The sequence below is a fragment of the Aphelocoma coerulescens genome, chromosome 3, assembly GCF_041296385.1.
Source record: "Aphelocoma coerulescens isolate FSJ_1873_10779 chromosome 3, UR_Acoe_1.0, whole genome shotgun sequence".
Classification (NCBI taxonomy): Eukaryota; Metazoa; Chordata; class Aves; order Passeriformes; family Corvidae; genus Aphelocoma; species Aphelocoma coerulescens.
The window spans coordinates 109991569-110017388 of record NC_091016.1 but is presented as its reverse complement, the minus strand read 5'-3'; the positions used below and the strand labels follow the sequence as shown (position 1 = coordinate 110017388).

At 39.7% G+C, this 25820-nt stretch overlaps 1 protein-coding gene across 5 annotated transcripts in view; it reads right to left on the bottom strand.

Annotated features, from left to right (window-relative positions):
• The window catches only part of ASAP2 (ArfGAP with SH3 domain, ankyrin repeat and PH domain 2), an 87149-nt gene extending 62218 nt beyond the window's left edge, over window positions 1-24931 (bottom strand). For 2 of the 5 annotated variants that reach the window (XM_069011560.1, XM_069011561.1), the window contains exons 1-3: window positions 24559-24929; window positions 5079-5151; window positions 1024-1169 (exon numbers count right to left, since the gene is read on the bottom strand). In XM_069011560.1, the coding sequence (XP_068867661.1) occupies window positions 1024-1169; window positions 5079-5151; window positions 24559-24684 (345 nt within the window). In that variant the 5' untranslated portion in view covers window positions 24685-24929. Of the gene's footprint in view, window positions 1-1023; window positions 1170-4514; window positions 4657-5078; window positions 5152-24558 lie in introns of those variants that run through there. The other 3 variants (XM_069011563.1, XM_069011559.1, XM_069011562.1) reach the window with 3 other exon arrangements.
• Between the last annotated feature and the right edge of the window lie 889 nt (window positions 24932-25820).

Genomic DNA, 25820 nt, shown 5'->3' with positions numbered 1-25820 from the left:
TGTGAAATATATTTCATTGTTGATAAATACATTTAGGGCTGTATTCATCCATATCATGATTGCGTAAAAAGAGAGGACAGCATCAGAGAATGAATGGAACTGCCCTAAACCCCATCAGCTGGAAACATTCCCCAAAGAAGTGATTATGACCAGCTGGCTGCAAACTACAGACATTTGGTCTAGACTCACAAAAGCATTTGATGTGTCTCCATGCCATTGATTTCAGCAGACACAGAGTTTTAAATGCTTCTGGGAATCTGGGTCACTTCCCCTTCCTAGCCCCTGGTGTAAGAGTTCTGTGAATTCAAGTAAATTTGGTACTTAAGATATGGGAAAGCTCTAGCTAGTAGGATGTAATCAGAATCTGCCCTTTTTGTACCCTCTGATTAATGTGAAATTGAGGCTGAAAATTCTCCATGTATAATTAAAAATTCTGTTCTTCCATTTGGTTCCGTCCCATTTGGCTCACCAAAGAGGCTTTTAAGACTTACTGGCTTCAGCTGTAGGCTTGATCCCCAATGGATGCTACTGTTGTTAAAGCATTTTGTTTGATTTTGTTTCCCTCACTTCCCTGAGAAGCAAGAACATGCTCTTCCAAGGCCGCTAAAATCTCCCTTTACAAATACAAATGGAAAGTGGGAAAAAGTAACATAAAACAGCATGATCACACAGTAGATCAAGCTGGGTTTTGCTGGTTTCACAATTTTAAAGCAAATTGAGATGGGTGTTTTATAATGCATGTTATAATTATTGTAGGAAGCTTTTAGACGTGCTAAGTGAAGAGGGAGGTTTGTTGTGTTTGTGTTTTGTGGTGGTTTCTTTTCTGGTTTATTTGGTTTGGCTTGAGTTTTGACTTCTGCAAGGGGAAAGCCTAGAACATAAGACATTTTCATAAGCTGAGAGTTTTTTAAGAACAATGGTTTCTAAAACATAAATTGTCTTCAATATGAAGAGCTGTTGTAATTCCAAAATACAGCCTTTATAATGGCTTTAAAATTTCAACATGTCTTAGATAATTCTTACCAAATTTTTGAAGAGTGCAGTTAATTCCTTTGTAAACACAGAAAATTTTAAAAATGCTGTTCCCAAATCTGGGTCATCCCTGCAAACACAGTTGCCACCGAATTTCTCCAGTGCTTGTGTATACTGTTCTTCATTTTCCACGTGAGCTTCAAAAAGAGCAAAACAGGAAGATATCATCAGTAGATAAAAGGTTACTGAAATCACAATTGAGGGTTTTTAAAAAAACAACTTTCCACAGTTATTGTTACAAATGTTTACTTGATACAAAAAACAGTTATTCTTTACATTTAAACACTGATATGCCTGAAGTGGTTTGCATGTACCTATCCACGTTGTACAAATGACAATGTGCCAAGACAAGACAAACATCTGACACTCTAGAAAGACCCACAATATTTCTGCACCATAGCAGAGACCCCATAACAACTCCCAGCTCCTATAATGAACTTTCAGATTTTAGAGTCTTTTATTAACACTTTCTAATTTTAACTGTGTGCTGTTATGTTTTACTGTGTGCTGAAAAAGAAACAGAAGAGCTGAAGTGTGCTGGCAGAGTCTTGGATCTGTACAACAGAAGGCAATAGATCAAATAGTCTTGATTCACCCTAAGAAAAAGGACTATAAACCACATTAAAAAGGAGGACAAAACCATATCTATGTTAGTTTTCCAATTCAGGGCAGCAGTGGGGATCTGAAGCGAATCCTAGCAATCTGCATGCACCACAGGCCAGTTCAGTTCTGAAAGCAATTCTGGTTCGTGACAACCAGATTCCTTTCTGAGAGAACAAAATCAGAAGCTCTACCCTAGAAGTCATCCAGATCTCTTGGGCTACACCAGTGCAACTCATCCTGCACACACCTAACACCAATATTCAGAAAGCTTTGAGCTGCACATGTTGGGGGGTTATTCAGCCCAGGGAATGAGAAGAAATCTAGGCATAAAATGAATTCCCCTGATTCAAATATAAGGGAAATCTGAGAGGCTTCAGTCTTAACTACCTCGCCCAAGTGATTTATTCCTAGGTCACTCCTGGGTTACTTCCCTATACAGACAGGCATAAAACATCCCTTTATCAAAAGTCTGTTTGACCTGTGGAATAAAACAGAAACAGAAAGTTTTTCTGAACCCAAGTTTAGTGACCATGTCAAGCTTGAACATGTGGGCAAAGCACACCAAGTCGGCACCTGACAAAGGTAACATTGCCTATTTCTTACTCTAGCTGTAGACAATTTCTAAAGTTTCAAAGGAAGTCAGGGAATAAAACTCCACACTCTAGAAAACAAATTATGCATTAATAAGAAAAAGACTGTCTCAGTCATTACATGAGACTAGCATAAACCCTGAAGATTATTTAGAGAGGATTAATCTGTTCAAACAAGCAATGATCTAGTTTCATTTCAAGCCCATTTGTACACATCAACACATTTAATATCCAAAGGATTTTTGATACAATGTCATTTGCCAAATTTCTGTGAATTTGTTGTACAACCTGTTCAAAAAACTTCTCGTGCTCCAGACTAAAAACAAGACTGTGTTCACGTGTCCTATCTGGACAGCCATTCAAGAACTTTGTTTCTCAATAGCTACAAATTTTCTCTAATTTCCAATATATGAAACCAAAACCCTGTGCAGCAGTGGTATAGCACCATGTAATTTAAGACTGACATAATGTACAAGCAGAATTGAAGTTACACAAACAGCATTAATTCTACAAGTTTTTAACTTGAGCACTTGAATTTGCAGCCTGTGACTGTTTTCAGATAGCTATTAAATTTAAAAACTGAGTACTAGCACTGAAATTTACTTTTTTTTCCTCAGCATCAACAGCAAGGGCTGAGCACTTACCAAAATTTTTGCTGTAGGATGAAGTAAAGATGTTCAACTAATTCTATTGTGTGACATATATACATCTGAACAAGCTTTCAGTGAACTGGCACAGGCAGCAAAAATGAGAATGTGGCAGGTCACAGTGCCTCTAGATCTCACATCTACCCAGTGAGTTGAATTATTTCCACACTGCTTCCTGCATCCTCACTGCTTCCTGCATCCACCTTAGCTTACGTGAACCCAGGTGAGAGAAGAGGTCAGGCCACAACTCCTACTGCAAAAAGAGAAAGCTGCCCCTGCATGAAAGCAAGGTGCAAAGGCTACTACCATTAAGTGTTATGGCTAGATGTGCAACCAGTAACTGTGCCATGCTGACTTTTTACCTTAGGAAACAAGCACAGCATCCATTCCACATGGCATCCCCAGGAGTCGTCTATTGCCCAGCATCCTAGGGACTGTTCATCCGGATTCTGAGACATTCCCCAGAATGCGGATGGTAGTTTATTGCAGCAGTACTAATAACTGTGCTGGTACTCCCCAGTTGCTTCTAAAGAACACAAAAATCTACTTTTCCCATGGAACCCTCCAAAATACTCTTCCTGTCCTATGATTTTTTCCTGATGAATTTTAAAAGTTTCTCTACAAACAAAAGGTATGAAATCTATCAAAAAAAGAAACCTGATCCAGCAGTTTTGAGGGTTTAGAGGTTTTCTTTAAGTAAGAACCCAAGCTACGTACAAATTGGGAGTCACGATGTAATCCTTAATAATGGTTTGTAAACTCTCACATTAAAACAGAAATACAAAACATGTAGATTTAATATTTAGGGAACCTATACTAAAAATCCAGTCACTGTGCTCTTAGGAGTGTAGGACCATGGGGTTTGTTTTGTCAAAAGAAATCCCAAGGGCTGACAGGTGGCTTGGTCAGTGATGTTTCTGCTGGTAGAAGAGAAATGCCTCCAAACCTTTCTTGTCAAGATTGGGTGGGCAGCACAAATTTAAAACATGGGCAAGGTACTGATTTTATGCAAAGACTAGTGATTTGCTACAATGCTCTAACAGGTACTCTGATTATGAAGCATAGTCTAGCATTCTAGAATAAAATTTTAAAAAATCCCAACAGCCAAAAAGAAAAACCAGCCAAGCAAGAAAAAGAAGAGAATAAAGGATGCCAAACCAATGAAACAGCTCCTGATGAATCTTAAACTGGACCCTCCACAATCCAAACGTAACAGCTTCATTACATTCGACAAGGAACTTCCTTTCAATTAGCTGAGATTAATTATACCACAATAGCAGTTCTTGTTCTAACCTTGTCTCTGAACACCAACATGGCCACAAGTTCTGTCAGATATTGGTGGCTCTCCAAGGTTGACAGGCCTGTCTATTTTGCATTTAATATAGGTTTTGTTAGCTCTAATTGCTATGAACTGCACAGTGAGAACAAAAGCCAACCAAATGCTGTTTCTTATCCACGAAAAACAAATGCTGTTTCTTATTCACAAAATGCTGCTGATCCACAAAAACAAAAGCTTCAGTTATTTTTTTCAAAGAAGAGAAACATACACAACTCCAAGAGATTGGCACACATTTAAAAAGGCACACAGCAATAGTTCTTTGTATTTTATTCAGCATTATAAGAAAAATACCTGATTTTTTACCTCATGACAATAAAAAGTTGCAGCTCATCACCTCTCTCTTGTCATGAAGTTCTCAACATACATAACTGGAAGCCACCAGGGAGAGTGAGGTCTCACAAAGCACTAGAGCCAATGTAGCTTCTTACTGCTGCCAGAGAGTAATTTCACCCCTCCCACACCCTCATCTCTTGATGATACACATGGCCCTACCACTTCAGGTGCTCATCTAATCCTGATTAAGTTGATCTCACTGCATATGCAGCTTTATACAAGCTTAAAGACTCATCTAGAGATCTACCAAACAGCAGGCACGACAGAAGGAGCAGGTAGCCCAGACCCAGCGGAAAGAGGAGAGCACAGCTTCACCACTTGGTACCAGGATGGCAGCAAGAGAAGTTTAGCTACCCCGCAACATCTCATCCTTGCTGAGCTCATGATCAAACAGCTAGTTCAAGACTGACACTTAAAATGCACGTATTTCTCTTCTCAGAGTTACCCATATCATTCATTCTGATTCACTATGACATCTGACTGCTTAAATCTTCCAATTTCACCAATATAAACTAACAGGAATTATGTACTTACCCAGACCAGATAAGTTTATGGCTTTGACAGATTTCTTCATTTTATAGAGAACAGTTCGGTCAACATCCAGAGCCTAAAAAAAAAAAAAAGAAAAACGTAATAGTGGATTGTCCTCTGGCAAATTTCTGCCCTGGAAACCTGCTGTAATTACAACTACTACATAGTTTACTTTATTCCCCTAATTAATGAATTACTTACCATTTGCTTCCACCCCCATTTACACAACCTATTCTGTACCCTTGCCCAAAAAAAACACCTCCTTTATCTTTGGCTGGTGACCAGCATCATGTAAACTCAGCAGGAAACAATTTACACAATACTGTCTTTCCATGCTAAATTATTAAAGAAGCTTAAAACAGTTTTCACCCATCATATGTTCTGACACTGCTGAAGACACAAGCAATATCACTTCCTCAGGCAGAATATTGAAAATGGAATTTAATTTCAGTTTTCCTGGATAATTTAGTTAATTGCATTCTCAACTATATGAACTTTCTCACTGCTATGCTGAACAAAATAAATTGCATATCTCTCAAATATCTTTCACACAGTTTAACACTAGGCAAAGCTTCCCCCAACACTTTAAAAATTCAAGTTTAAATCTTTCCCAGAATGCTCAAGCACTTATAATCAATTTGTTACAAAGAAAGAAGTAAAAGCAGGCAACCATTTTGCTTACTGAAGTGAAATAAGAGCAGACTCAAAAATGTAGAATTGTTCGAGAAGGAAGCAGAATTATGATTATATAAACTAATTTAAAAAAAAAAAAAAAAACAACTTGTGAAACTTGGAGAAAATGTATGTTCCAAAGATGGTGGTGAATTTAGACCCCACTGAAGAACAATACTGAACACTACAAATTGTGTTATGCCAAGAGCTGTTTAGCATGATACATGATAAAGCAAAGAAAACCCACCAAATTCATTCCAGTTTTCATGCAAAACATTTCAATGAATTGCAGCAGTTACACATCTGACCTACCCTTTTTTATTGTTAATCATTTGTGTAAGAAACACAATTTGGAAAAGTCAAGCCCCTAGGAGTCTATCCAATTATTTTAACACGGTGAATGCAAAAAGAAATATTAAGCCCCCTGATTCTAGGGGTATTCTTAAACTGAAACTGTTTAGACCACAAATAGCTGGACAAAATCTTCACAGCATTCCATGGAAACCAACCAATTTAGACAACACCTGAATATTAATGTTACAGTGTCACTGTAACTGTGTACTGCTGTATCCATTTGAGGTTTTGCCTCCAGCATCTTTATATTAGCACGTATATATTTTTACATATGAAACATATTAGCAGGAAAGGTGCAGAGGCCTTTTCACCTGGAATTCTGAAGTACAGGAGAAAAATAAAACAATCTAAGAAAGCCCATAAAAGCCATGCCAGCTTTGTTCACCCTCTTCAGCAATTTGAATTCCATCCACTACAACAAATCCGTATCTAGTATGATCTCCAAGGTTAGATTAGTCACCTGTTTGGATAGGAGTACATGAAGGGAACTCCCTCATTGTATATTTGGTGATTTCTAAAAATAACCTCAGAAAAGCACTCTCCAATCAGCTTACTACAGAGGAATGATAATTTCATTGATGACTGCGTCAAAGCGCAATCACCCTCTTGGAGTCCAAGCAAAAGGAATGTCTCCAACTACAAGCATTATAAGCAACAGTCCAAAGAGAAGGTTGACAGCCAGAGACTTAAAACTTAAGAATTCAATTCTCAGGTAAATCTTAGATTTGTGTGTGCAGCTGAGAAAATATTCGATCTCTGCACCTTAGTTTGGGGGAGATAGTTCTTCAGGAAGAGAAATGTTGGAAGGATAAATGCATGGGATTAATTGCACTGCTGTGGTCAGGGATCCAGACAGATCTATGGATTCATAAAATCCTCTGGCCCAAGGCTGCCTCAGTCAGAAAGCACAAACTCCCAGTAAGGAAAAAACCTCAAATCCTCTTCCTCAACTAAATCCTCTTCCTCATTATTTTGGTTTGAAACGCCTCTCAACCAACTTCCACTTTAGCCAGGATCAAGCATTAGAGGAATAAACCCACAAGGCACAGCATAGCCAGGGTCCAACAGAAATGGCAGCTAATGCCCCTAATACACCAGTGACAACTCAAGTATCAACCCATTCCAGACAGCTGGTCCACATAAAAATTCAAAACAAAGGATAATGGGAAAATACCCCACAGAGAGTACCAAGGACAACACAACAAGCAAAACATAAAACCTTAATGTGTTGAAACTGTACAGGTCAGGCTTTCTTGGGTTCTCTCTTCATCCCCTGCCTGTCTTTTCAGCTGCATCAGTGCAAAGCTGTACCTGAACCTGAAAAAAATGTGACTAGAAACTGGGGGGAAAAATCAGTTCTGGAAAGCTTTCCAAACAGGAAACAAAGGATAAAAAATATCTAGCCATTTTAAGGGGGACCTTAAATAAATACATAGATAAATAAACAGAGAGATCGATTAATTAATTAATACATTTATGAAATACAATTACTATGTTTCCAATTGTGGTAAGAAAACTAGACTTGCATCTGTAGGAGGTTTTGTCTATTCCTCCCTTCCTTGGTGCAATCTTTTCATAGTGTATGACATTTAAGAGTAGCTATGTGTGCCTACAACTAATGGGCAAAATACTGAAAAGCTTTGCATCTTTAATACTGTATTTCAGTCTTGCTTACAGACTAAAAAATAGAGAGGAGGACTTTGTTTAATTGAATAGCATTGGTGTTTATTCACATCTAGTGTTTCAAAGGAGTCATTTCAGGATAAAACTTGAAAATGTCACTCCTTGTCTTTACTGCTGTTCTTCATATTTTCTTGTCCTTTTCTTTGTCCTCATCTTAGCACTAGGAAATCAGTCTAAGTCCAGCTGTGGCTTTTTTATAGTTCACATTTCTAAGCCTGTGTTTGTTTCATAAATATACACACACTATCCCAATGCACACACATGCACGAAAATGTACCCTCATCCAACTTCTTTGTGCATTCTCAGTAGTGTCAGAAGCAGGGAATTTTAAAATGGCTTCAGATGTTGCATATTCTAGCATTTCTTTTTATTCACTTAAAATGACCAGTAAACTCCTGAACAAGAAGAAAAGTGACCATGCATTTCATATGGTGGAATAATTTTGTCTTCCCATGTAATGTTTCTAGTTTTGCCTCAAAAACCTATATTTTAGCATCTGTTTCAGCACAACTGAGTCTATGAGGCCATATAAATAATTTTCATAGCCCCATCAGTTTCTACTGATGAGCACTCAGACTTCCCTGTTGTTAAAAACAGTAAATGTAACTTTGACTTAAGGGGAAAAAAACCAAACCAAATTCTCTACAGCACATAAGAAAAGAAGTCACATTGTTGTGGAACCGGTGTTATGCACATGAACTGAAACAGAAACTTGAAAGTGACCTCCTTGAGCATGTCCTTGTCAGTGCAATCTTTTTCCAAACACAGTATTTATGTCTTCTGTTCATTTACTTTCATGTGATTTCTGATGGCAATCTGATGAAACCATTTTTAAGGTAAATTACTTTTTAGTCAGAAGTATACTAGGGAGGGCAACAAGCATATCAAAATAAAATGCAGATTTTCAAAGGAACACAAGAGAGAGGACTGGAGCTACCAGTGATAAGTAGCAAAGCTTTTTTCCACACGTAGGAACAAGGTCCAGTTTCACTTGTCAAAGGCCAATTTCAATTTTCTCTGTTTCAAAGATTTCTACTTTGAACAGAAAAATGTGTCAGCTAACTAGAACCAAATCCACCTTACAAGGAAGAAATCAGTCTGAGATTACTGAAATGTCCTGAAATGTTATTCCACATCCTACTCCTCAACCTATTTTAAAATAATAATAATAAGAAGAAGAAGAAGAAGAAGAAGAAGAATAGTAATAAAGCTGTTAAAGTCTGTTTCACATTGCCTAGAAAGATTTAAGCCCACCAGGATATAAAACTTTCAAACATTTAATTGTGCTGCTTCCCCCCTCTCCCAAAAAAAAAACCAGGAAAGAAAAAAACTAGCATCAATCCCCAAATCCATATTGTCTAAATAGATCTGTGCAACAGAGATGTTTGGAACAAAAGATGAATGTATTATTTGCTCTTTTCAGTGGAGAGAGGAGAAACAAACTGTCCTATTATTAGCATATTTAACTGAGTGAGGAAAAAAAGCAGGAAGACAGAAACTCAGAAACTGAACGTCCCAGAGATTATTTTGGCACCTTTTACAGAGCCAAAGGGTACGGGGAAAACCAGGGCAGTAGCAGCATAAGTGGAGAGTCCCTAGGCTCTAGTGGTTCATTAAACATCTTTTGTGCCAAACTTACAGCAGAAGTCTCAGTCTTTATCTTATGCAAGTGTCCTCACACCAGTGTCTTTTTCCTTTGTGGCCCAGAAAATAATTAATTATCTGTGAAGGAAGAGAAAAACAGCCATACTGGATCAGATAACACTCCATTTAACCTGATATCCTCTATCAGGAGCGGCCAACAGCAGATGTTCGGGGCAGCAAGCAAAGAAAAGCACGTACACATCCTTCCCCAGGATAATCCCCCATTTTCCAGTAATGAGTTTAAAAACAAAAGACTGAGATACTCTCATCCAGAAACACTACATAGCCCAACAGGCTATTCTCAAGAGAAACAAGAAGCCCAAATTTTCTAATTCCAGACAAGGAAAAGAAAAAAACTAAACTTGACAGCATACCATGGGAAGTAGTGACCGAAGAAGAGGAAGGAGTCGGCCATCACCTTTACTTTATTTTGCATTTAAAACAGTTCAAAATCTTTAAAGCATTCCTTCCTTCTTACCCACAGCAGCTTTTTTTTGGAAAGCATAAAGTAACTATTTCACATTTTCAGCTATTTGGATGGGGTTTCACTGAAAGTATTCACAGAACTGGATCTGAATTTGAGGAAAGTCTCAAGGTTACCATTTTGTAAAATAAGGAGTCCATTGGAACAACAACAGATGCGTGGAAGTACTGCTAAAGCAGTAACAAAATTTTGGGAAATAAATCCTTGTGTCATTTGAAAAATTATCCTGGAGCCAGGAACCTATGTGGTTTTCCCTACACTGAACATCTACCTAACAAATACACAAAAAAATACTAACACACTTGATATTTGATCCACTATACACAGTTATCTTAACATTATTTCTTTAAAACAAAATCAGATCTCACTCTCAATTTTAGCAATTTGTTTCAAAACATCAGGCTACTCAACAGCCATAAATCCTGCACTTCATCCATTCCAGTATTTCAAAGTAAGTAATAATGCCAGAGGCTGCTACAGATGCTGAACACATATAGGAACATCCTTCCCAAAAACAAAAGGGCACAGGAAGAAACTTGGTCAGATAAGGAAAAGAGAGGCAATCAAGTAGTTATTGTAGAGCCAGCAGAACAAGAAAAGGCTCTTGTGCCTCACTGGACTGGTCTTGTTTAAAAATTAAAAACAGCAAGGTTTTTATACTTGTATCCAGGAAGCACAATAGTTTGGCTTTTCTGGTGTATCTTTACAGGCAATCTGATATTTGCTGTAATTAATCCTTGCTGACTCAAAAGATCAGACATATCCACAGACATTCTGTCTCAGTTTGTTATTTTTCTACTAGAAATGAACTGTCAACACCACTGGCTTCAATCCACTTTTCTGCTACAGAGGGTGGTAAAAAAACTTCCTAAATTATGTTATCCCCCTCCAGAATCCTCTTTCCATTCTCCTACTGTTATGTCATTTCCTCCTTCAATGTATTAGTTTCTTTTCTAAATCCTCTCCAGTTTCCTTCCACTGATCACCTTGCACATTCACAGAGGGACTGATACAAAGGGTGGAAAAAACTCTCACAGGCATAGTCTGGGGCAAGGCACTGTAGCTTCTAAATGTATCCTAGAACAATGGTAATTTAAAAAACTTTAATTTGGGGCAATTATTTTACTTGGAGTATGCATGTGAAAAACTGCAGTAGCTATGACAGTTAATTTGTATAAATGAGCTCTCTGGTGTGAGACCTGTCAGCTAAAGAGACTGAAGGCACAGAGACAGACCTGCAATAAAAAGGACAGAGTTTATGGCAGAATCATCTCTGAAAGGTCCCTTTCCACAAAAGCATTATTTCTCCAGCATCTGGGTTTGTGGTTCTTGTGGGCCCAATGCCAAGGCAACCTGTTTAAACAAGCACTGGTGTATTTGGCAGAAGAATGAAGTAAACTATTGAGCTAAGGATATGCATGGTGGAAAAAAGTAATACCACTGCTTTGGGAAATTAATACTTGGAAGTGCACAGTAATTCTGCTGCAAAGGTAAAGGATGGGAGAATTTGGCACTGCTCTATGTTGTGCATAAAACCAGACCTGAGCATGATGACTTTGTACAATGAATTCATTAAAACAAAGAAGGGATGCCTAAAAACCAGAATTCTCTAACAGACTACTTCTATCAGAAGAGAAATCCCAAATGAGAGGTTCAGAGCTACAAAATGTTACATCATTAATACAAGCCACTAAATGAGACCGTTTCACACAAAACAGGTGCTGTGTCTGTGTATTAATTGATTTCCACAGGCTTCCCTCACTACAAAAAGTTAGAAATGCAACCAATACTTAACTGGGAGACAGACATCAAGCATTTTTGTGAAATAAAATCTCTTGCTTAAAACCAAGAATGGAAGCTGCTTATGCTAACTATTTCTCCAGAACATACCCACCTCCTGCATGAACCAATTTTTACACTGAGAAATATACTTTCCTTCTCCAACATTGCAGCTATCTGCTTTCAAAGATGACTGGACTTTAAATACAGATTTCATAAGCAATGTAACAGATGATGCATTTACTCTTTACAGTGGCTCATTTTTAAACAGAGGGTGTGTAAATAAAACTCCCTTATTTAATATTTAATTGTTGTTTATTTTTCATTTGCAGTAGCCAATTCTTTGTGTCCATCTCCATTTATTTAATATTACATGCTGCAACATCCTAAGATATATCACTATGTAAAATAAAGTAACATAGGCAACAGGATTAAAGTTCCAGTGATGATTGTCTTAAATGGATGAGTAAACTTTACCAACCCTTTACCCGTGTCAAAATTCTCTGGTCCTCACTCTGCAAGAGACCTTTTTCCTAGCTTCAAGTTTTTGCATTTCTGTCTGCTGTCAGCATCCATCAAAGCCATTCATGGTTTGGAGTCCAGCTGTTGGAAGAGGCTGATCCTCACCCTCTTATCATTCAACAGCATTATGATGAGCTGGGCTGATGGGATTTTCCTTTTGCTGTTTTTTCAATCCAGTAACTCTTTTCCCCAGTATTAAACCTTTGTATACATCATCAGAGGCAACAAGAATTCATCTTTGCCGAACATAATGCCCTTTTATTCTGCATGTGACAAGCTTTCTGAAAAGAGAATTTTTGGTTATTTATGGGAACAATTAACAAATTAAAACACTTTCCAGATACTCAAAAGTTCCCATATTAATGGACTAGTTTGCTATTTGTAGTCTTCAAAACCTCTACTTGAACCAGGCAGACACCCCTGTTACAATCTCTAGAAAACAACGAAAAACTAAACAGTTACATTTTCCCTTATGTATGATGTACTTACTCTATGCTAAAAATGAGAACCTTTGCAGTGTGTACACAGATCAACTGGATGCCATAAGCTGATCTATCCCTCTGCATCCAAAACTCCTTTATCTTCCTTATGTATCCAATAATTCTAGGGACAAGAAACTAGCCTAGAAAAGAGAAGAGTCTACAGCAACAGAGCTCAATCAAACTTCAGTCTTAACAGGCTACTGAGAGCTTCTTAACAGAAATAAATAATAAATCAGTGTCACAAACATCTCTGGCAGACACATATGAAGTGTCCATTCTGAAAGGGAACAGAAGGCACACAAACTCTATCTAGTTTATGATACACCTGAAACTCTTAGGACACCATATTCCCACAACAATGGCAGAGGTACCTAGAGGGGACTTCAGGAGCGTAAGGCAAATCACCTCAAATGAACCAATTATTCCTAGGGACACACGGAACCAGCTGTCAAAATAAGGTTCATCAGAGGTAAAGCAGCACATCAAACATCATCTCTCTATTATTAGGGCAGAAATTTATGAACAGCATCTACCTATAATATTAATGGTATATTAATTACACATAAAACTCAGTGTCAAATGATAAAACTTATTTCCTCTTGAAACACCATAAAATTATTTCTGTTCTATAGGGGCTTTCAAACTTCAGCCTGTGATTTTCACTCCAACTTCTCTGTGATTCACCTTTGATTATACCTTTGAAAATCTCTGCATGGTCTCTCAGTATCAATACACTTTTCCCCATTAAAAAGTAACTGCACAATGGTATAATTAACAGCAACTAATGCCAGTATAAGATTTGCAACTTATGGCAGTCAAATATTTGATAACATCAGTATCTTCCTCTTCTTTTTGTTAAATGGAAAAGAAATTGCATGTATTTCATTTTGTTGATGCTTTGTCATGCTGTAGCTATCTGTAAACAGCTTGAATCTTGTCATACAAATGCATAAACATAATATCCTATGAATTCGATTTGGGAATTTGTTTTTAAATGAAAGAATGCATCTGAAATGTCTTATGTTGTCATTCATTTTAGGTGCCCAACTCAGAAATCACAGGACACTATTACAATCTTGAAACCAATGATCTTAAATTCTACTGGAATTTCTACAGTTTTAAGTATAACTAAAATTAACAGTTCAGACACTCCTGTCACTAGAGACAGCTGCCCCAAAGCGAAAGTGAATCTTAAGTGACGCAATTGTTAGTGTACCAAACAGTGGGTATATAATACTCATTTACATAATATTGACACAAAAATAAAAGCTTTATCCCCACAGTGGACTTTGCCAAAATAATTAGAGAGTTCATGTCATGGAAGGTATCTATAAAATGGAATAGACAGTACTTCATTGTATCATCAGTGAAGCACCAGGAAGGTAAATTCGTACAGAGCTGGTACCTAAGACAAAACACTACCTAAGACAAAGAACTTCTGCATTTAAAATTGAAGCAATTTAGAACATAGAAGCATGTCCAGGCCTATCACAACTTTTGTTGTTCTTAAATGAAATAGGAAACAGCTACTGAATCAACTGATTGAAGCAGAGGAGACAAATGCCTGGATCTATATGTAACCAAGCACCATGCGTCCTTGCACCAGTGCCACATCCACATTGCCTGGGGGACAGGGAAGGCAGTGGCAAACATGACCACTCCATCCCCAGAACAGACTGGGCTGGAAATACTTACATGAGATGCTTGTCATCTACATCCAGACCATTTAAGCAACTGAAGAGAGTGAACTAAGCAGGAGAATGAATGAAACCAAACAAAAAGCAGCTTACAAAAGATTTACTACTTCATTGCTTCTTCAATGCTGTTCTCATCAGCCCAATTAGCATCTAGTTCACATGGAGCTTGGAGCTTAGAGTGTAGGAGGACTCTGCTGGCATTTTTTCTATTGTTGTGTAACATACACCTACAGTGCTGGAAAATAATCAAATTATTAGAAACATGTGCTTTGCAAGACTCCATAGTGCATGTTTTGCATGTGACTACAGACCAGTTCTGTGTTTGCAAGTGCTAAGGAAATTTCTACTCCTATTGCAATAGCCAAACAGTAATCCTGTTTGACTGAAAGGGCTTAAAATGATTACTAAATACATTTGTTTCTGACTTGACTTCCCCAGAATACAGCCTAAGTTTCCTTGAAATTGCATATTCTAGGAAAGAAATCTTTCACAAACAATGAACAGAAATCATAAAACATGAGAAAATAATCCATAAGAACGTCTACATCCCTCCACTACTATTTTCCCTTCCTATATGCTTTTTAAATGTAGTACAAAGCTTTCAGGAATGTGAAAGTAATTTGTTCAGCTCTAATCACTTCAGCTGTTTTGATGTATCTACATGCATACTTAGCATAATGCCTAGACAGAATTATAGATTTCAGACTAGAACTACATTGATAATCTGATCTTTAATCAGAGATAGCTGAGGGGTCCACAAACAGCAGATGGTTCTGAACACCACACTGCTCCAAGACAATAAGGAGCAGAGTTTCAGCCTTCTCTCTTAGTTCTCTATTTCTTCTTGGTTTAACAAGTCAGATGCTAGAATTTATACTATATCTTCTTTCATGTTAACTTTTACAGCCACCTCTTAAAGAATATACTCCGAAGAAATACACTTCACTGCACAGTATGCCACTTACATAGTAAATATTTTTGTGAAGCAGAGTTCACACACACAAAGAAGCAAATTTTTCAGATTCTGTCCAACACCTACTCACTTGAAAACAAAGCCTACTACTTGAGATGAAAAGTACTGAATCACACCACCCAAGCTAATTTCCTGCAAAGCAGCATTGCTCATAAGAAAAAGCCTATTCAGTTAGAATACTGTATCTTGGTTTCTCCATCAATAAATTCTCCCCTATAAGGTAAATTATTTTCTTTTTCCAAATAAAATTGAGATACGTATCATATCTCATAAAGCCTGCAGAACTCCTAGTATTACGTCCCATTTTCTGGGGAACATACAGAACTCTTCTTCCACTCCTAAACTACACAGTAGGATGTAGCCAAGAGATCATTATTCCCTGTCCTCCCCCACTACCCCTTCCCTATATTCCTGCCCTCCTCCTTGCTATACTGATCCTTTTCACATTAGCCCTGCCCCCACATTCTCAGCCCTGTGTTTTCATCCTACTTCCTGTGTGAACAGTGCCACACTCCCTCTTCCTCTGCAGTTCCTGTCAATTCCAATTCCTTTGAACTTCCTCAGATTTTTGATGCATTTCCTTATCCCCTCCTTAAAGCTTCTGCCCAAATGGAAATTCCTGACCCTTCAACTCCTCATATGCCACTACAGTACTTCTGCTTCTGGATAACTCTCTCATCTCTCAGTTTGTTTTTAATTCAGATTTCCTTTTCTTGTTCTTCACATTTGACTGATCTTCATGTTACCTCTTAAACATTTCAGGTGCTCCTTACTTTTTGAGTCTTCCTTTTCTTTTTTTATGATTTTTTGTTGCTTTCCAGCCAAATTTACTTGACCACTTAATCCCTAGATTGATGTAAACTTCAGAAAAGAAGTCTAGATTTAGTCCAAACAAAGGAAGCTTGTGGTCACCTTAATCACAGAAAATCTCACCTCGAATACCAAGACTGTTTGAGCTGATGTCTCTGTCCCCAGCAAGAGCAGCTACACACAGTAAGCATTCTGCCTACAGAAGAGCTTAAGCTTTGTGCTAACAAACGTGAGACTGTGTGGGGAAAAGGCTACCAAAAAAAAGTCCTGCCATCAATTTGCAATAAAGTCAATAGTTACAAACTTCGAACTTCTGCTTGTCCTGTAACTAGAACGACATTTTCCAGCTGGGTTAAAGAAAAAAAAAAAAATCTGTCTCAGTTAAAATGGACCAAAGGAGGTATTTTAATGCTATATGAAACCTGGGTGTAACCACCTTGTACAGCTTCACAAGTATGATTCTCAGTAATTCTGTTTTCCCATAAGCAACTTCTAGTCGTGATGAAAGAGTAAACAAGGAGACACACAATTTCTCCTAATGTGAACCTCTTGCACATTTGAGTATGCTACAAATGCGAAAGTACTGTCATCTTGCATAGCAGTGGTAATTGCTGTAAATGCATGTTTATAGTGTTTTTCAAGCATTTCGGGAAGCAGGAGGGGAACTGGTTACTTGCTTGTCACTCATTCAGGAATACTTGCAACCTTTAAGTAAGAACACCTCTCCTCAATTAAATAGTCATGGTCTGCATTTCTGCATTATTGCACTAATTTTTTTTAGATGTAAATATTTCTCCTATTCTTTCCATCCCTGCCTTTTTAACCCTCTGTGCTACATCAGGTATCATTCTAGTCTTCAGAGGATTTGTCAGAAATATTTGCTAGTTACCATCTTAGCTCTTTCAGAATCCTGGGAGTAAGTTAACCAGCCCCAACAAACTGAGGGCTTTAAGCTCACAATTTTGTTTATTGCCTTGCTTACTTTCATCTCTATTCGTGCTATCCATTCTAACCTTCTCCCCCACTTTGAGCTCAAAAACTGCAGCACAGAACTTGTTTAGATTTGGCAATACCTACATTATCTTTAATACTACTACATTCTAACTGCATATTATCTCTTCTTTTCCTCCTTGCAACTCTATGTGCTTGAGAGTGCTTTTGTTTTCTTTATTGCCTTCTGTCATTCCTAAAGAAACCTGACCTTTGCAAATTTGTCTTTTATCCTTGCACATATTCTTTAATACAAAACTTTCCTCTGAATACCTGGCTTTTTCTTCCCATGTCTGACAGGTTCAGATGATTTGTGATATTCTTCCTAGGGTGTTTCAAGTCTGTACATTTCCCAAAAATTTTGCCCTTTCCTGGGATATTTAATGAACATTTTCCAGGCTTTAGGACATAAACTGTAGTTACAAAAATGCTGCTAGCGAGGATTTTCTTGTTATTTTCTAAGTCCGTGAGAGACTTTTCTCTCTCACAGAAGAGGTGGCAGGGAATGTAAACAACCCAGACACCTGCAACCTTGAAAAGTCTTGTTTATGGTATAGTAGAAAAATATTTTGACAATGGATGTTTTAGGATTTTAGCCAATCACCCCCAAGGGGTGGCTGGCCCTTTGTCCAATTAGGCTATGAAGAAAAAAGTCTATAAAAGAGTTTGTAAAATAATTAAATAAATCAATCTTGCTGCACAACTCCTGCCTGCTGGATCTTCTCCTCCTCCTCCTCCCTATGGCTGCGGGACACGGTGCTATACCGTAGGAACCAGGCCTGCGGTAATAATAAACTCTCTTCAGTTCTATCAACCTCACCAGCTCTCAGTTTAATGACTTTTCCCCTATATGTATATATGTATATATGTATATGTTTTGCTTTTAATGCCTTTGTTTTGCTTTTAGTACACAATTAATTCAGCCCCTACTATTCAACAAACGCTTCACTTGTTTCCACAACATCCACTTGATTCCTGCCTTTAAATCAGCAATTCTCACATTAGCCTCTCCTGCTTCTGTTTCCTTGTATAAAAGTCAGCAGCTTGGCTTGCCGTGACAGATGCCTGACTATAACATGGCTTCTTCCCTCTCTAGCAACTTCAAGAAGAATATAAGGTTTATTTGGAGACAGCAAGGACTGAGAATAAGTGAAGGCTCTTGCCACTGGCCCATCCATGAGAGACATTTCATCTTAGCATGAAGACCACCTGAGCTCCAGCCATTGCTCCAGTACCTTGGACAGGGCTGGGCCAAGGCACGGACCTCCACAGAGACAGGACAAAGCACCAAAAATCACTGTAGCAAAGGAGTTTCAAGAAATTAAGAAAGATAAGGAGACTGTAAACATTTAAAAGGATAGAGAAGTTTGATACCCAAGAAAAGAGAGGGAAGAGTTAACCTAAACAAGGCTAGACCTGACTTTTGTCAGGTGATGAAACAGTAAACAACCTTTCCTTTAAGTGGAAAGGTTGATTCTGGGAAACTGGGGCAGACAGACCGTGTGGGCTGTCAAGAGTAGGCTCAGAAGGTGCAGTGCTGGAGTTTACACAGGAAACAGCTGTATGTAATACATATGCATAATCACACACATGGAAGGTGGAAAATATAAAAAAATAATAGATTTAGGAGTTTGAACTAAGTGTTTAATTACCACTACCCCAATGCATATGACTAAAAAGAAAGCAGTTCACAGTGGTTCAGCTACTAACACACTACACTAGTCAGCTGCACCAAGTTTTCTTGCATTTCTCCAGCTGTATTCATCAGCCATATTCACTTGACATGTGGACTGTAAGAATTTTGGAGCAGGGATTAGGCTATTGTCTGTGACTTTGCAATGCCTTTCAGAATAAAAGCTTCACCTTTACCCAACTGCTGCATATTATGGAATACAGAGAACAACATAAAGATAAGAAGAGGAAGTGAAGGTGGGTTAAAACTAAGCAAAAGTAGCCCCTTTCTACATTACTCTCTTCTAGCATCAGCATGAAGTGCACTAGATTCAGATAAGATGGTTTTGAAAATACAGCAACATTATGGAAAAATCAAAATACAAACCCCACAATTAGTAAAATACTTCAGAAAGATATATTTTTTTATTCATCCTCCTAGAAAGCATTTGGTAATGTGAAGCAGATTCATCACCAAATGCACCAAGGTAAGGTGCACAGAAAACTATTTATATGGTTTGACATTGTTTTAACTGACTGCACATTGACTTTAAAGTTTTAAGGTTTAAACTGTCTATTTGAAAATATCCACAAAGCTCCAGCTGAAGATGGACAGTTTAGCTCATGTATTTCTGCAAATTTCATCCTCAATACTCCTCTCAAAAGAAAACAATTCCCACACTCCTTTTGAAATCATCATGCCTTTTGTGTTATAATGACTTTTCCAGAAACCTCTTTGGATGCTGATGACAGAGAATCATGATTCCAGAAAGGAAGCAGAAGTGGAACACAAAAAAAGCTTTAAACAACAGGTATTTATGGAAGTGTTTTTAGTAATGAGGTATGAAAAGTGTGCAAATATGTTCTACTAAAAAAGCATGCTATAGTGGGCATAAAGATATATTTTATTAAAAAGAAATATACAAGAAAGAGTAGTAAATTTCTCAAAATGCAGTACAGTATACGACATTTCCTACTGCTTCTCAAAATATACAGAAATATCCTCTTCATGTAACTTTTAAACCTAAGGCACAAACATAGACTATAGGAAAACAGAATCCAGTCCTATAAATGTAGCAAGCAAAAAGTAAACACCCAGGTGTATCCATGTATCCAGACTCACATTCCCCCACCCTACCAAGCTGTTACTACATCTCCCTCTTGTTAGCTTTGCAGAACCAAAATGCAGAAGAGAAAATTACAGAATTGTACCATACAAGAGGGAATCAAATTCAATAAGCAACAATCCTTTACACCTCTCCAAGCCAGCTGAAAACCATGGACTGCCTTAGGTGGCAAGAAGATGTTGCCATTTCTGATACAAAATACTTGCATTATAAATGACAGTGAGGAAGAAAAGGATTTGATACTGAAAGGACATGCTGCATTTGTAGGAGTGGTAATTAAAAAAAAAACTTTTAAAGTGTAAAATAACATAATTATTGAGGTATAATAATCATGGAATGCGACCTACAAAACAAAGGCAAGTAGACACCTGAAATTACAAGCTATGCCTTTAACATTAATTTCTCAGCTTTTACAAAAATTCCTTGAGAGTGGTTTCTAAATAGACTGTAAACAATTGGAATCTATTTTTGTCCAGAGGACTAAAACCATCTTTGGTACCACTATACTGTTTCTTTAGATTGTACACTTTACATATTTCCACCACGTTTGTCCTGTCTACTTTTTAGAACACATTTATTCTGGTGGCAAATGCCACTATGCTGTCAAGGTGTTCCAGTAACCTATTAAACTTCTCTCAATGTTTTCATTCTCGTCTCTTCACAGGGAAATCTGTGCACACAGTGAAGTTTAAGTAGGTGGGTAAACTTTGTACCTCAAGTCCTGACTTAGATGGAAATGTCTTCAGCACAGGGACTGCCTGCTACTCTCTATTTACATATCAGCCTGCAAAATGGCTCCCTATCCGACTTACTTGGTCCAGCACTGGACCCCAATAAACAGTCAGAACAGAAATATGGGCTTTATTGTAAACCCTTAACCCATGCTTCAGAAAAAAAAAAGTGGCACAATTAGATTCTAGTCATTAACTTCTCTTTAAACTAATTTCTAAAAATCTCTAAAATTATCACACCTACTAGGATCACTTTGCAGGTTTCACTACAATTTAGGGACTATTTTATTTAACTTACATCATATGAAAGAGAGAAGTGTGTCTTCTAAGTAACAGCAGTACTAAAACCAGATTTTTAAGCATTCATAGTTTAAGAATGGTCACCACAAATTTTTAGATCCTGTGACCTTTAATAGGAACAGACAATTAAAAAGGCTGCAGTTGTCAGACCAGATTACTGTTTTCAAACAACTCCTCCCCCAATCATGTGACCATGCTCTGCACTCTATCAATTAAATTTTGTTTAATCTTAGTCACTATCACACATGTAAAGATTAAACAATAACCTGTAAGGGCCTGTGACATATGGCTCACTAGTAATTTTGCTTCAGGAGAAGCTAAAGATTCCCAACATTTTTCTAAGCAACATCCTAATCTGAGAACAATGCAGAAATTATATGATTCCTTTTCCTTTGAAATCACTTTGTGTTCCACAAGCATGCCTTTCCTAATCCCTTTTCCACTACTGAGAGCAAAGAAACAGATTCAGCAAAGAATCAGATTCTCTTTCTGCAAGTGTTTGAACAGGCACCAGTTCCCAAACTGCAATGCAGACATTTCTGGTGATCTCAAAAGCCATGATCCATGGTCTGTAATCAGTAAAACAGTAAAACTGAAAGTATTTTCAACTGATACTAAGAATCAACCATACTGTGAAACTGACAGAGGTCAGTTAATCCAAGTTCAGATTTAAGGCAATACCTTAAATGCTCACAAAGACATATAGATAAATTATACACTTCTAATTGTCCAACATCTTATTGATTTCCTCACTTAACAAGCCTCTTCCACTCCACCATGGAAAGCTTCATTAACTAAAATTTAAGACACTATTAGATACCTGCTAATTAACTAAGACAGAATTACGAAACTAGTAGCTAGCAATGTTAAGTGCAAAAGACATCCCAGTGGGATGTGAAAAAATATCTGTGTTTGCGGAGAGTTGAGCCCAAGCTAACAAGTCACAGTAGTCTCCCCCTCCTGTGCTTCTGCACTGCCTCCCCAGTTCCCAAGAGAGCGCCAGACTTGGGAGGCTGGAGCTGGCTTCATGCAGGCAGTTGTACCCGCCATTTCAGAACCAGACTTTTTAGGAATAGCAGTAAAGAAACTTCCTCTAAGTATCAATACTAACCACTTAATTTGTTGATTTAATAAATGTATACAATATCCTGGGAAGCAAAAATGTGTCTTCAGTTAATAAACTAGCTCTTACAATCACTTGTTCAAATTTGCGCATACACAAAGTCAGCAGTCAGCCAGTTTCAACTTACCTATTAACTGCTTTAAAGTAACACATGCCCTCAATCATACGCAGCCAGACTTCCTAGTTCCCAGAACTACACTGCCTGCTGCAAGAGAGCAGTGTGCTCTGGAAACCAATGCTTCACAGTACCAGTGCCACTGGAAATGCACAGGTTCTTTGTATTCCCTGTACATTTTTAGATGCATTCTTTAATAAGCTTTAGTTCATAACGAATTGATGAACTACTTCTTGCCCAGCCTTCCAGAAAAGAGGTGCTGAGCCCTGGCTTCTCTATTACAGAATTTATAGACAGCTTTTTATCCAAGAATCACATTTAACCTGAAAAACCAGGCACGTCATGCTAAAGGACCTGAGTATTTCCAAACCAAAGAAGTCTAAGTCTGAAAGAAAAATTCACCATTTTGAAACCATGAAAATATGTTTGTTGTTCTTGACAAATCACAGAAAAAAAGATTCTGTAGTTATTTCCACACATGCTTTCAGATAGCAGCACAAACAGGCAGGAACTGCTGATATTTTGCCAGAAGTGCCAGATAGATCAATACTATTAACAACTACTGCCAGTTTCTGCAATCTCTCACCTCCTGCCTTGCAAACTTCACTAGGCCCATTCTTTACCATCATTATTACTAAAGATAATTTAACTAAGCTAGCAGGCAGCAGCTAATACCAGAAACATACAGATACATTCTGATTGAGTTGCATTAAAAATCAAACACCAATCCACCAAATTCGACCTAGAGAAAAAACAATTTTTAAAAAAAACTGTTATAAAAATCTCTAAATCTCACAAAACTGCTTTTGACCTAAACACTTATACCAACTTCGATCTTATATTAATCAATTTTAAGCAGTTCTACCTTGCAATTAAAATGATTCATTACTGCAAATATTCAAGAAGAGGTTGTCTTTGTTACAGAATTGTTGATCTTAAGACTATCGGGTTAATAAAGCATAATTAAATCCAGGCATTTAAGTGCAAGCTTGCATGACAGAAAATTACCTCAGGAACAAGATTATTTTGAATTCAACTCCTTGCTTTAGTGGTTTTGGGAACTGGCAAAACAGGAAAATCCTGAAAAGGGTGTTTAAACACCTAACCTGGGTTTTGTTCACTTAAGACACGTTAATAATCAATTGCTAGTGGCAGTTCTTTTGTAAGAAGGGATATCAACTACTGACAAGATTCTTTTTGCTGAAGAGGCTCTTTTTAAAATACATGCTTACTGCAAAACAAATCAACTAAACGCACACTGTAAGAACTGATGTAACAGGTAGATGGAGCAAATTAATCTACAGCACAAGTAAGACTCCCCCCTCCTACAAGTTACTTCAGAGAAGCTGCTAGAGGAGTCAAGATACACAGACGCTTCTCATTTCATTGTGCGTGTATGACTAGGATGTGGAATGTGCTCTCACTGTGTTCAGACCTGTCCCAGATTTCCCTCTGATTTGAAACAGGAGGGAAAAGAGTCTCCCTCTCCCGACTGCTGGCAGACATCCCCCCTGGGAGGGAAGGTGAGCTCTCGCCATCAGGTTCAACGGCACGTTCCGAGTATCTTTGAAGACAGAGAAACACCCAGCTTTTGGCGAGACAAAAGCAGCTCACGCCAGGCACCCGCAGCCCGGCTGTCCCAGAGGAGGCAGGGAAGAGGGAGCTCGGGATCCCGCACACCGAAGGGCGGGCACGGCCCTGAGGGAGCGGATCCCCAGGGAAGGCTGCCTTAAACCGTATGCCCGGGGGGAGTGCGTTTAAATTTCTGTATGCGGGAACTGGAAAGCATATTAAATCCCACCTGTGCCCGGAGGCAGGCAGATACACACTCAGAGAAAGGTCAGACAGGGAAAGCCGAAGCCCCACATGGCAGCTGGCGAGGCCAAGGCGGTTCAGGTGTCGGTATGAAGGAAGGGGCTGACGGGGGAGATTACAGAGTTCAAGTTCCCCCCCCCCCCCCCAGGAACGAGGAAAGCGGACGGAACCGCCCGTATTCCGACACGGTTCCTCAGACGCCAGGAGGAGCGGAAAAGCGACGGCTCGGGCTCCTACGGCTGAGGGCGGCGAGCGACCCTGCCCCGCGGTGCGCTGAGGGCCGGGCGGAGCGAGAGCCCCGCGGGCCAGGGGAGCGGCGCCCTGGCCCTTCCCCCGCTCCTTTTCTTTCCCCTCTCCACTCGGGCGAGCCCCGTTTCCTCCAAGCGGCAGCCGAGGGCGCTGCTCGGGGCCGGGCGGGAGTGGGAGCGGCAGGAGCCAGCGCCGGTAGCGCCTTGTTCTCTGCAGCCAGGCCAGAAAGGGCTGCACGCCCCGCGCCCCCCGCCGGGCTCACCTCCTCGATGGCCGCCACCGTGTTCCTGCACTGGGCCATCCGGGTGGTGAAGTTGGAGGCGGTGGGTGACTTGTAATCCTCATTGGTCTCGGACACGAATTCCGACACGGAGATCTGGTCCGGCATGGCGGGGCGGGGATGAGCGAGGGGAGGGAGGGGGAAAGCAGGCGGCTCCAGGGGCACGGAGGGGAGGGCGTAGGGGGGGGCTCCCCCTCACATCGCTCGGCAACCGGCGGCGGCGGCGGTAGCGCCCTCCTCGCAGCCCCGCCGTCTGGAGCGGTGTTGTTCCTCCGCCGCCACACAAGGAAATTCCCCGCACCCACACTCCTCCTCCTGCTCCTCCCGCGCGGTCACGCAGCACCGGGGGCCGGGCACACGCCCAGCCGCGGGAGCTGCCTCCACACCCCACCCTCCCGTTCGCTTTCTCACTCTCGCTTTCCTCCTCCTCCCTCGCTCCCTCACACACTGGCGGGGCGAGGACGCGGCCGCACGACCCCCGTGCAGCCCCCGGAGCGGACCTGCCGCCGCGTACTCGCCACCGGCGCCCGCCCTGAGAAGATGGCGGCCCCCTCCCTCCGTCGGTCTTTCCCGAGCCCCGAGGGGAGAGGAGGCGGCAGGCGCTGGCTGGGTAATCCCAGCGACAGGCAGGACAAATCCAGACGTGTGGTTTGGATAGTGCTGAACAACAAAAACCCAAGGGCAGGGGAAGGTAAGGCGCGGTGCCTGCCTGGTGCGAGGGGGAGCCGGTTGAAGCCCACAGGACAGGTCTCCGCACTGTCCCCTCCGGGGCTGCCCGCAGGTGCAGGGACAGTCTCTTCCCTCACAGCTCATAATTTATGTTTCAACAGTTTAATCTGTTTTACGAGTTCGTTGTCTAGTTTTCGAGGACGCTGAAGAGAAATGCCGTTCCCCAAAGGTCCGTGCAAAAATATTTTTAGGCTAGGTAACGTCTAAATCTTAATTCTTAGAAAGCTTTTTCTGTACTCGAGGAGGAAGAGCTATCAGAGGAGGTGCTTTGTTCTTCAATATAAAGCCACAAAGATTACTCGAGGCAAAAAGGGTGAAACTCAGCCCAAGTTGTGGCATTTGTGACTGATGCAGCAGAAGGGACATTGGCATGGTGCTGCTTGTGTTGGGAATATGGGGATGTGATCCATGGCAGTGGTTTCTTTGGCCTCAAAGCCCTTAGGACTCCTAGCTGGTTCCTGCAGAAAGCTTCAGAAATCTGTATTTTGGCCCCGAAACTCTCCTGTGGCTCTTTC